Genomic DNA, 12,669 nt, shown 5'->3' with positions numbered 1-12,669 from the left:
TATGAAAGCAATAGCTTTGATACTTAAGGAATAAAATGGACCTAAACACAAAACTTAACAAAATTTTTCAATTTTCTAAGTATAAAAAGGGCACATAATTCTGTCAAAATGCACGCCAGAGTTATCTAACTTTGCCTGCCCAGTCCCCTCATGATAGTAAGTTAGTGTACCAAGTTTGAATGCAATAGCATTGATACTTTCTGAGAAAAGTGGACCTAAACGCAAAACTTAACCGGACGCCAACGCCGACGCCAAGGTGATGACAATAGCTCATATTTTTTTTTCAAAAAATAGATGAGCTAAAAATGTAACCTTTAAGGTTTCCACCATATAAATGGTCCTCTGTGTATGAGACTTCCTAGCAAATATGTCTCACTAACATCATGGGTAGTAGTGGACCCTGGTAACTAAGACCTTTGAATTATGGAGCCACAGGTCCAATAGTATTCCAACATAAACAAGGGACAAAATTGTCACAAAACCAGGTTTTCATTGTGAAAAAAAAATCTGATAAAGGGAGAAAACTCAAACTGAACTTTTGAAATGAACAAACAAAATTAACCCCCTTTGTAAGTTTGTTTTTAAAAAAAATATTTTTTTAGTCGTGGCGACCTTGACATTGGAGATATTGACGTGATTCTTTCGTGCGACACATCGTCCCATGATGGTGAACAAATGTGCCAAATGATTTTAAAATCTCACAATGAATGACATAGTTATGGCCAGGACAAGCTCATTTATGGCCATTTTTGACCTTTGAACTCAAAGTGTGACCTTGACCTTGGAGATATTGACGTAATTATTTCGCGCTACACACCGTCCAATGATGGTGAACAAATGTGCCAAATGATTTTAAAATCTGACAATGAACTACATAGTTATGGCCCGGACAAGCTTGTTCCGCCCGCCCGCCAGCCCGCCCGCCCGCCAGCCAGCCAGCCAGCCAGCCAGCCCGCCCGCATTCGCCAATCTAATAACCAGTTTTTTCCTTCGGAAAACCTGGTTAAAAATGTCCCAAAACTTATGGCAATTCTTAAAGTAACATAAATATAGTCTATTTTAATTTCCTGCAAGGATATCTATTCATAAGACACAAGAACACTAATATGGTAAATGAACATGTTTTGAATATATTGCCCCACAAAAAACAAAACAGTGCATTTTGTATCTTGTTAAATCTATGTACCCAGACCACATCTAGCCTAGGAATGTTGACTTTTGCTATAAGACATAAATCTTTTATGTGTTAACTTTATTTTTGAAATATTGCAGAAATTTTTATTAATTTTGAGTGTTTATGGGGTTTTAAAATTCTGTACATAGTCATTTTTATTTCATCAGTACCTCTTACCAGACATGCACACCTCAACACGAAAGAGCACGAAAGAGGTAGTAAGTAAGAGTAACACTGTCTACCTAAATGGTACATACCTGCCCAGTTTCATTAAACACCTCCATGTATGCCATAACATCCACAAACTGGTCATTCTTGTCTGTGCTGCGTTTGTTGAAGTACGACCGTGAACTTCCGCCCTCCATAGTCGACAGTTTTCCTAGAGCACAGAGACTTATTATAGGAGGCTATGCAAAAAGGGGGTGTAATGCATGTGCATAAAGTGTCGTCCCAGATTAGCCTGTGCAATAATCAGGGACGACACTTTCCGCCTCAACTGGATATTCATCAATAAGAGTCTTCCTTTAAACAAACAAGAGCTGTCTCCATAGGATGACATATGCCCCCCAATAAACACTTTGATAGAAATCATGAGCATTTTTCGAAACCTTAACGCATTTTTTAAAACCTAAACACGAACCCTAAGTTCAAGGTCAAAGGGGTCAAAATTTGTGTGCATATGGAAAGGCCTTGTCCATATACACACTCATAGCAAATATGAATGTTACATCTGAAGGGACATAGAAGTTATGAGCATTTTTTGATACCTAAACGCAAAGTGTGACAGACAGACAGACGGACAGACAGACAGACAGTGCTATCACTACCTGCCCTCCTTCGGGGCATAAAAATACAATATTTATACTGCACTGGCTAATCTAGGACGATACTTTACACTCATGCATCAAACCTCCTTTTCTTAGAGCACGTCTCATGGTAATGCTATTGAGATGCAATTAAATGGGACTCATAAAATGCATTTAACAAAATAAATCTTCTTTTAATCCGAGTATGATTATCTGACCATAAAAGTTATTCATATGTAAAGGTATTCCTTCAGACCTGGCGGCCACATAAGTCATCGTGACCTTTGACCTTTGACCTAGTGACCTGAAAATCAATAGGAGTCATCTGTGAGTCATGATCAATGTACCTATGAAGTTTCATGATCCTAGGCATTAGCATTATTGAGTTCTCATACGGAAACTATTTAACTGGTTCGAGTCACTGTGACCTTGACCTTTGACCTAGAGACCTGAAAATGAATTGGGGTCATCTGCGAGTCATGATCAATGTACACCACTTTACTGGTTCAAGTCACAGTGACCTTGACCTTTGACCTAGTGACCTGAAAATCAATAGGGGTCATCTGCAAGTCATGATCAATGTACCTATGAAGTTTCATGATCCTAGGCGTAAGTGTTCTTAAGTTATCATCCGGAAACCATTTTACTGGTTCTAGTCACTGTGACCTTGACCTTTAACCTAGTGACCTGAAAATCAATTGGGGTCATCTGCGAGTCATGATCAATGCACCTTTGAAGTTTCATGATCCTAGGCATAAGCGTTCTTGAGTTATCAGCCAGAAACCATTCGGTGGACGGACCGACGGACAGACAGACCGACCGACGGACGGACCAACATGTGCAAAACAATATACCCCCTCTTCTTTGAAGGGGGGCATAAAAATTCTCTGCAGAATTTTATTCAGCACAAAAATGAATTGTGTTTCAAGTATTCACATTTCTAACAGCATTACAGTTATATTTGTATGAATTCAGTAACAAAATGGATTTTTTTACTCTAGATTGAACTGACCAGCAGTACCTACATTGAAAATTGCCATTTAAAAAATAATATGTTAAAAAATAAAAAATAAAATAAAATGATAATAACTTTTATTAAGCAGTTACCTTGACCTTTGATATTTTGATCTCAAAATCAACAGGGCATGTTTTTCACTCAAGACTTACCAGCATACTAATTTATACTTAAATTATAAAAAATGATTTCTTAAGTTTCAGAAGCCGTGGTGACATTGACATTTCATCTGTTTACGGACCTACCCTGTCTATCACTGTTTGCATGTCCCACAATGCCATGGACCTACCCTGTCTATCACTGTTGGCATGTCCCACAATGCCCTGCACACTAATGCCCAGTCCCGCGGGCACCAGGTCCTCGGCAGGTCTCTTAGCATCCCTGAACACGTGCTGGTACAGGTAGGAGTCCTTGCTGGCACTCAACATCACGTGAGGGTCCTTGTTCTTGAACATCATACCTGCAAACATATTGAGAGTAAAAATATTGTAACTGATAAACATTTGTATGCGAGTTACAACAGTTCAACGCTTTATTTATAATTGTCTTTTTTCCAGCATTACATGTGGGTCCTTTTTCTTGAACATCATACCAGCACAAGTTCAAAAAGGTTGAGCATCAAACATTGCAACTGCTCAGTGCTCAACATTTATATATATGAGATAAAAAAGCTTTTAAAAATTGTCCTTGCTGATAATTAACATAATGTCGGGGTCCTTATTTTTTAACATTATACATGCACACATGTAGAGGAGTGAGTATAAAACTGATGTTACTGCTCAACATTTCTATATGAGGTACAATTATTTCACGCTTTCCAGGGTTAAGTGTAAAACTGTTGTAATGGCTCAACATTTCTATATGAGGTACAATTATTTCACGCTTTCCAGGGTTAATTGTAAAACTGTTGTAATGGCTCAACATTTCTACATGAGGTACAATTATTTCACGCTTTCCAGGGTTAATTGTAAAACTGTTGTAATGGCTCAACATTTCTATATGAGGTACAATTATTTCACGCTTTTGAGGGTTAAGTGTAAAACTGTTGTAATGGCTCAACATTTCTATATGAGGTACAATTATTTCATGCTTTTGAGGGTTAAGTGTAAAACTGTTGTAATGGCTCAACATTTCTATATGAGGTACAATTATTTAACGCTTTCCAGGGTTAAGTGTAAAACTGTTGTAATGGCTCAACATTTCTATATGAGGTACAATTATTTCATGCTTTTGAGGGTTAAGTGTAAAACTGTTGTAATGGCTCAACATTTCTATATGAGGTACAATTATTTCACGCTTTCGAGGGTTAAGTGTAAAACTGTTGTAATGGCTCAACATTTCTATATGAGGTACAATTATTTCACACTTTCGAGGGTAAAGTGTAAAACTGTTGTAATGGCTCAACATTTCTATATGAGGTACAATTATTTCACGCTTTCGAGGGTTAAGTGTAAAACTGTTGTAATGGCTCAACATTTCTATATGAGGTACAAATATTTCACGCTTTCGAGGGTTAAGTGTAAAACTGTTGTAATGGCTCAACATTTCTATATGAGGTTTATTTCAGGCTTTCGAGGGTTAAGTGTAAAACTGTTGTAATGGCTCAACATTTTTATATGAGGTACAATTATTTCATGCTTTCGAGAGTTAAGTTTAATGTGTTGTAATGGCTCAACATTTCTATATGAGGTACAATTATTTCACGCTTTCCTGGGTTAAGTGTAAAACTGTTGTAATTGCTCAACATTTCTATATGAGGTACAATTATTTCACGCTTTCCAGGGTTAAGTGTAAAACTGTTGTAATGGCTCAACGTTCTTTATGAGTTGCAATAGTTTCACACTTGATTTATATTTCACTTCCAGTGATAGCAGTAGCATTAAATCACACTTAAGATGTTCATTTGATGTTAAATTAGTTATTAAAATAATTAATTGCTTAAATTGGCAAATTCTGTTGTATTTTTGGTGAGTTATAAAAGGCTACAGAAGAACTTGAAGTGTATACATTTTCCAAAAAAGAGAGACTTAAATTTTTAGATGGGTCTATACGGTGGTTTCGTATATGTATGTATTTCCAACAGGTACCCATTAGCATACTCCATTTATTTCATTACAGCCTGTACAGCACTTATAAATAATATCATATCTCCAGAGGTCAAGTTATTTGACTACCGTAAAAACCCAGTCATAAGTCTACCTGCTGATAAGTCGGGGGGTAAAAAATGATAAGAAAATCGGAGATTTTGAATATGTCTAAGTCATAAGTCGAGTCAGAAATTGTCCGTCCACGAATTTCATAAACAGACGCTTTTTTAAATGTACGGGAAGTTTTTATTCTATACATCTAGACCATGATGTCATTATAGCCCTGTGCGACGTAGACATAGCGGACACGTGAATTATGTACTTTGTGTAATATAATCAATACGATAAATATTTAGGAAATCGAAAATAATAGATAAAAATATAGACAAGCAAATCATTATGAACCACATAAAAACATAAATCAACAACATAGGAAACCAAGACGTATATACATGTACATCGTAATTTACACAACAACGACATACGAAACACAAAACTTGCGTTCAGCAGCAGTATTATTATTTGATTGCTCTGCAAATTCTATCACGCGTATTTTAAACGCATTGTCATTCGCATGGCGTTTGCGTTTTCCAGGCATTTTCACAAATCAAATGTGTTAGTCAAATTAATAAATTATTATGAAGTTTGCACTAAATTGTCCACGCTAGTATTAATCCACAAACTTATAAACCGATGACACACTGTGATCACTGTAATCAAATCTTTGCACTTTTTATCCATCAAAACAATTGATTACTTTCTCGGTAAAACACGTTTTTATTACAATGATTGACATAACCAATAGACCGCTAACTCCACCTTTTTTGTACATAACAGTTTAAAAGGCGGAGCTATGCACGTGCTCAAACATAATTGGACGATTACCAGTGAATAACAAACTCGCGATTGGTTAAACATGTCGCTTCACAAATTAAAGGAATCTTATTTTATCGGCGAGAAGGGTGATGCTTTATGGCTTCTTGACAGGAAGCGGCTTTCCTTTGATGACGTCAAACTGTCAATTCACACAGGTTGCCAATTATCGCTCGACTTTAAAAATGACCTGATCTTTTGTTTACGCGTTCAGTTATAAAAAACGCCTGCTAACATGAATGGATTAAATAATGAAAATAAAAACAATGGAAATGTTGCAACCTATGGTTATATTAATTGGTAAGTATCAGTTAAAAGACGACATTTCATGTGTCGTAAATCAACGATTTTTTTTTTAAACAACAACAACAACAATTTCCGCGGGGATCAATCTTCGTCCAATTTCATATTTTGTTTTCGTGGTCGACCTCATAAGTAGATACTGTATTTTTAATGAAATTTTGGAGGTAAAAAATCTCGACTTATGACTGGGTTTTTACGGTATTACTAAAATTATAATTACAAAAATTAGTACAATAAATGAAAATTATTTTTTTTGAGTAACAGTCCCCTGATATTTGACCTCAGGAGAAATTATGAGTCATGATGACTTAATCAATTTTCAATATTCAAATACTGCTTCAATTCTGAGTAATATTTGCATTAACCACCTCTATCTACATCAGTCTTCATGTAGAACATTTTGTTTATGGCATTATCACCAGTGGATGCCTATATAGTATATTCAAATACTGAGCATATTATTCTTGGTTCTAGGTCAATTCTTTACTCTTAAATCTTAGAATCGGTTGGTGAATACAGGCCCCGGTATTGTAGTCATATCTTATTTACTTGCAAAGGTAATAGCTATGACCCACTTTGTAAACTGAGTGTTTAAATGCAAATGGAATAGCTATGATCTATTTAAAAAACTGATTATTAAAGTGCAAAGGTAATAGCTATGACCTACTTTGCAAACTGAGTATTTAAGTGCAAAGGTAATAGCTATGACCTACTTTGCAAACTGAGTATTTAAGTGCAAAGGTAATAGCTATGACCTACTTTGCAAACTGAGTATTTAAGTGCAAAGGTAATAGTTATGACCTACTTTGCAAGCTGATAATTTAAGTGCAAAGGTAATAACTATTACCTTTTTGCAAGCTGATAATTTAAGTGCAAAGGTTATAGCTATGACTTACTCTGCAAACTTATCATTTAAGAACAAAGGTTACAGTTATGTCCTACTTGGGGTGACATCCTTATGCATGTCAAAAGTTGCAAATGGTACATATGACCTATTCAGCAACTGGCGTATTTTAAAGCAATAAGAGCATTTAGCTCTTAAAATGCATTCAGTGCTTAAACTAAAGTAAAACAGATTATTTTAGACCACTTCAGTTTACACTTAATAGCAGGGACCTACTTGTTGTAGCATCCTTATGCATGTCGAATGTGGCAAACGGTACATAAGGCCTGCGTATGTCCCATATGTTGATGTTGAAGTCAATGAGGAGACTGCAGGACGCGATGTGATACTTTCTCTGCGGTCGCCACTTGATACGTGACAGAGAGGCTATGCTGTACACTGTGTGCAGCACCTTGTTACGGGAAAGGTCCCAAACCTGTCATGTAGATGCATGTATAATTTTATATTAGAGCATAATTATTTCGAAAAGTTTCTTTAAGTCTAAACTGTTTTGTAGGAAAGGCTAAATCATTATATTTGATATTAAAGAACTCATACTTGCACATCACAGAAGAAAAGGAAAAACATGAAAACTAGTGAAAACTGTTAAATAATATGAGATTATGTGTCTTCATTGATAAGCCTATAAAGTCTGCACAGGTAAATCAGGGAAAACTCTTTCCACTTAGACGTGCTTTCCATTCGAAGAAATTCCTTTTCCCAAAAAATACATACAAGTGGAGAGTGTTGTTCTTGATAAGCCTGTGTGGACTGTGCAGTAAATAAATATAAATACTGCAGAACTGCAAAAATATACAGTTATTAAACAACACACCAAAAGCATGTGTATAGGAAAATAAAGCACTTACTGTCATTGATTTTTGCATACATACTTTAAATTAGCATCTACATTTTTGTACCAGATAGGTATTTTTCGGGAAACCTGTATTCTTTGTAAAGCCCATTTGTGGGGTATATTAAAACAAGACTATTGTCAAGCAATATAAGTACCCTACCGGCTCCACCATTGTCAGAAATTCCAACATTTTCAGATTAAAAAAATAAATAATTTGTTGCCATAGCAATCATAATTTTTGACGTAGGAACAAAATGAAATGACGTGCATAATGTCCATATTGCCATCTATCCATGTTCCAAGTTTTGTGAAAAATATTAAGAACTTTTAAAGTTATCGCAGGATCCAGAAAACCAAAATTTTCAGCAGTATTTCTAGTCTATTTGTTGCCATAGCAACCAAAATTTTAGACATAGGAACAAAATGAAATGATGAGCATAATGTCCATATTGCCATCTATCGATGTTCCGAGTTTCATGAAAAAATATTAAGAACTTTTAAAGTTATTGCAGGATCCAGAAAAGTGTGACAGACTCACAGACGCACAGAGCGAAAACCATAAGTCCCCTCCGGTGAAACCGGTATGGGACTAATTAAAGCAAGGCAGGGGTACATTACCTTTCATTTTATATTGAACTAATGAAGGGATTTCATAATGTGAGACAAATATGAGGTATAACAATGCAGTTTGTAGATTGTTTATAAAGGCAAAATGTGACAAATGGAAGTTAACGCAGTATTAAGATCTTTGATTGATCAAGAACCTTTTTATTCATTTGGGTAGACAGGCAACGATAGAGGCATCAGTGGAGAGTCTTCTGAAGAAGTTACTTAAATCCTCATGCAGGCAGTTCATACCCAATGGTTGACATTAAATTTTACTTTGAAGTATTAGACAAACGATCTTTGCTTGTTTACTGGTTAAATCAGGCCACGCCCAAGAGAATAAATCAATACGAGCCTTGCCCTGGGAAAACCAGGCTTAATGCATGTGCTTAAGGTTTTTCCCCAATAAGCCTGTGCAGTCCACATTAAATGAAAATGCTTTAAGTCCCGTTTTCGCAGAATGTGGATTATTTAAATTAATTAATATGAAGGCAGATGACACCTTGATTAACCTGTCCCTGCCCACAGTGGCCAGCCAGTTATTATGCTCTGGGTGCCAGTTGATTGTGGGAGAACTGGACTAAATGCATGTCCATAAAGTCTCCTCCAAGATTATCCTGCCGTGTGTACTGCAGTACGCACAAGATAATCAGGAAAGCCTGACGTGTGTACTGCAGTACGCACAAGATAATCAGGAAAGCCTGCCGTGTGTACTGCAGTACGCACAAGATAATCAGGAAAGCCTGCCGTGTGTACTGCAGTACGCACAAGATAATCAGGAAAGCCTGCCGTGTGTACTGCAGTACGCACAAGATAATCAGGAAAGCCTGCCGTGTGTACTGCAGTACGCACAAGATAATCAGAAAAGCCTGCCGTGTGTACTGCAGTACGCACAAGATAATCAGGAAAGCCTGCCGTGTGTACTGCAGTACGCACAAGATAATCAGGAAAGCCTGCCGTGTGTACTGCAGTACGCACAAGCTAATCAGGAAAGCCTGACGTGTGTACTGCAGTACGCACAAGCTAATCAGGAAAGCCTGACGTGTGTACTGCAGTACGCACAAGCTAATCAGGAAAGCCTGACGTGTGTACTGCAGTACGCACAAGATAATCAGGAAAGCCTGCAGTGTGTACTGCAGTACGCACAAGTTAATCAGGAAAGCCTGCCGTGTGTACTGCAGTACGCACAAGATAATCAGGAAAGCCTGCCGTGTGTACTGCAGTACGCACAAGCTAATCAGGAAAGCCTGACGTGTGTACTGCAGTACGCACAAGATAATCAGGAAAGCCTGCCGTGTGTACTGCAGTACGCACAAGCTAATCAGGAAAGCCTGACGTGTGTACTGCAGTACGCACAAGATAATCAGGAAAGCCTGCCGTGTGTACTGCAGTACGCACAAGCTAATCAGGAAAGCCTGACGTGTGTACTGCAGTACGCACAAGATAATCAGGAAAGCCTGCCGTGTGTACTGCAGTACGCACAAGCTAATCAGGAAAGCCTGACGTGTGTACTGCAGTACGCACAAGATAATCAGGAAAGCCTGACGTGTGTACTGCAGTACGCACAAGACAATCAGGAAAGCCACTTTCTGCCTTAACCCTCTGCATGCTGGGAAATTTGTCGTCTGCTAAAATGTCGTCTGCAGAATTTCTAAAATTAGCATTTTCTTCGATTTTTTTCAAAGAATACTATCAGAATAGCAAACAGTTTGGATCCTGATGAGACGCCACGTTCTGTGGCGTCTCATCTGGATCCAAACTGTTTGCAAAGGTCTTTAAAATTCAGCTCCAGCGCTTTAAGGGTTAAAAGGATTTTCCCTAAGAAGAGACTTCCTTTAAAAGGAAAATTCCATATAAGAGGAAAGTTTTGTCCTTATGTCGTATTCCAGAAGCATCTTAAGTATAATTTTATTCTTATCCTTAAATTGGGAAATTTTCTTAAGTGTTTCATTTCATATTGTAATAGATTGGCATCAAGATATACATTAAAATAACATCATTATGTCAATGATATTTTAGGAATATAAAAATAACCATGTGTTTCCTTATTTAGTAAAGATATACAAAACATTGAAATGTAGAATTTAAGTGAAATTATTTAAGAAATGACTTAAGATGTTTCTGGAATACCACCCCTGATAAGCCTTCACACATGCATTAAGCCCTGATTTCCCAGAATTTCGCTTAATTAATTAATAAATTAACTAATATAAAGGCAGATGATACCTTGATTAACCTGTCCCTTCCTGCAGTGGCCAGCCAGTTCTTATCCTCTGGGTGCCAGTTGATTGTGAACACTGGGCCATTGTGCGCAGTCAACTTCTTTTCACAGATATTCGGCTTCCGCATGTCCCAGATCTAGGTCGATGTAAGGTGTGCCATGAACAAATATTATAAACGCTATGAAACAAATAAGCTTAAATATTTCTTATTTAAAGCTTTTGACATATTATCTGGATTGAACCAAAAGCCTGAGACTTTCTGGCACATTTTAAGTCTGATTGAGGATCATACCTAAAATCTCCTGTCAGCATGATCGACATATTTTCCACTAAATCTGTCATTGTTCCATGTTGAAGTAGGAAAGCAGGTAATTTATATCATGCAGGGTACAATAAATTACTGCAAAATCATTTATGTTCTTCATCATGAAATTTTTTCGTTGTTTTATATAAAATGACAATTTGTGGACATGTTAATTGTGTGGATATCTGATTAAGTAAAAAAAATAAAATCATAGAAATTTCACACAGTCATTTTTTAACAAGTTTGTAATATATTTCCCCTCAAAAATGGGTTGGGGGAGTCACTTTGAAGAGCAGGGCAATGTTTATCACCCAATTAACAAGAACATTGTTGTGAAGTGATAGTAAATGGATTAGTGGGACTGAATAACCAGAGAAGCAGTGAATATTGTTTATATTGTTTTCAATAAAGTTTCAAAAGCTTTGCATCTTTAATATCTAATAGTTTAAGGACAGCAATGTACCAGAAATGTCAATTGTACAGTGGCTGAAAACCAGTTTTATGAAAAACGCTAAGAGTCATTTAAGTACACAAGAAAGTACATGAAAATGAACGCCCCTTAGGGTAGTATCTGAATTCATCTCGATTGCAAAAAAAACAAAGGATGTGTTTGAGGTTTATGTGGGATATTTATATATTTTGTGCCTACAGTAATTCAATCTTTAACAAAAATTATGGGAATAATTGTTTGTTGGGATTTCAAAGTCATGGATTGGTCTTTCCACAAAATCCATGAATATTAATGCCACACATATAAAAATGATAGACAGTACACATTGCTTTAGTTAATTTACTTTTTATGTGGTACATAAACTAGCCTTTACACTGTAACTCCAATATAATGCTGATGAAGAGTCCAAGCCAAAAGATTGCATTGTTAAAAGATATTCATTTTAAGTTCTGAGTTCATTTAATGCCATGTTATTCCCCAATACATGCATTAATTATTACCCTACTGTATCTATAACTGTATACATACCGATTTTCTAATGCGCATATATATCTGATAATCCAATATTAATAAAAAAAGTATTCTGGCCATTTATGACTATAAATGTGTTCATAAACACAAACATCATTTTCAGACGTGTAAAGAGTATAGTGCATAATGGGACAAAAACTGTCAAGATTTAATTATAACAACGGATGGACGAATGAATCTTAATTAAGATTTAATGCAATACCATACAAAGCGATGTTTTATTGCAAGATTCGAAGTCATGCAAACAAATCAACGTGAATTGCTGCTAACAATAACCCTTGTGTGCATGTAACTAATTCGTCACTATAACTTATTTAGTTTCTTTTTTAGCAGACAATATTTAAATACATATTGTCTATGAATAACAATTCAATGAAATATATCTCATTAAACTTGTCAAAGCTGTCAATGGTTCAAAACATTGATAGCACATATACAGTAACAGCATTAGAGCATGAAACACTGATAAACACACACTATTGTTCACATCTTGATTTGTATCACACAATAGATTATCACACTTTAACGGTCGTTTGGTCTTTTATTATAATTGATCAA

General features: G+C 36.2%; 1 protein-coding gene across 4 annotated transcripts in view; it reads right to left on the bottom strand.

Annotated features, from left to right (window-relative positions):
* The window catches only part of LOC127861411 (GATOR complex protein WDR24-like), a 78,639-nt gene that overhangs the window by 41,326 nt on the left and 24,644 nt on the right, over nt 1-12,669 (bottom strand). For all 4 annotated transcript variants that reach the window (XM_052399872.1, XM_052399876.1, XM_052399873.1 and 1 more), the window contains 4 exons: nt 10,830-10,961; nt 7,379-7,577; nt 3,285-3,455; nt 1,432-1,553 (listed from right to left, as the gene is read on the bottom strand). In XM_052399872.1, coding sequence (XP_052255832.1) covers nt 1,432-1,553; nt 3,285-3,455; nt 7,379-7,577; nt 10,830-10,961 — 624 coding nt within the window. The remainder of the gene's footprint in view (nt 1-1,431; nt 1,554-3,284; nt 3,456-7,378; nt 7,578-10,829; nt 10,962-12,669) is intronic.

Source organism: Dreissena polymorpha, chromosome 16 (genome assembly GCF_020536995.1).
Source record: "Dreissena polymorpha isolate Duluth1 chromosome 16, UMN_Dpol_1.0, whole genome shotgun sequence".
Classification (NCBI taxonomy): domain Eukaryota; kingdom Metazoa; phylum Mollusca; class Bivalvia; order Myida; family Dreissenidae; genus Dreissena; species Dreissena polymorpha.
This window is presented reverse-complemented; position numbering and strand designations above follow the sequence as displayed.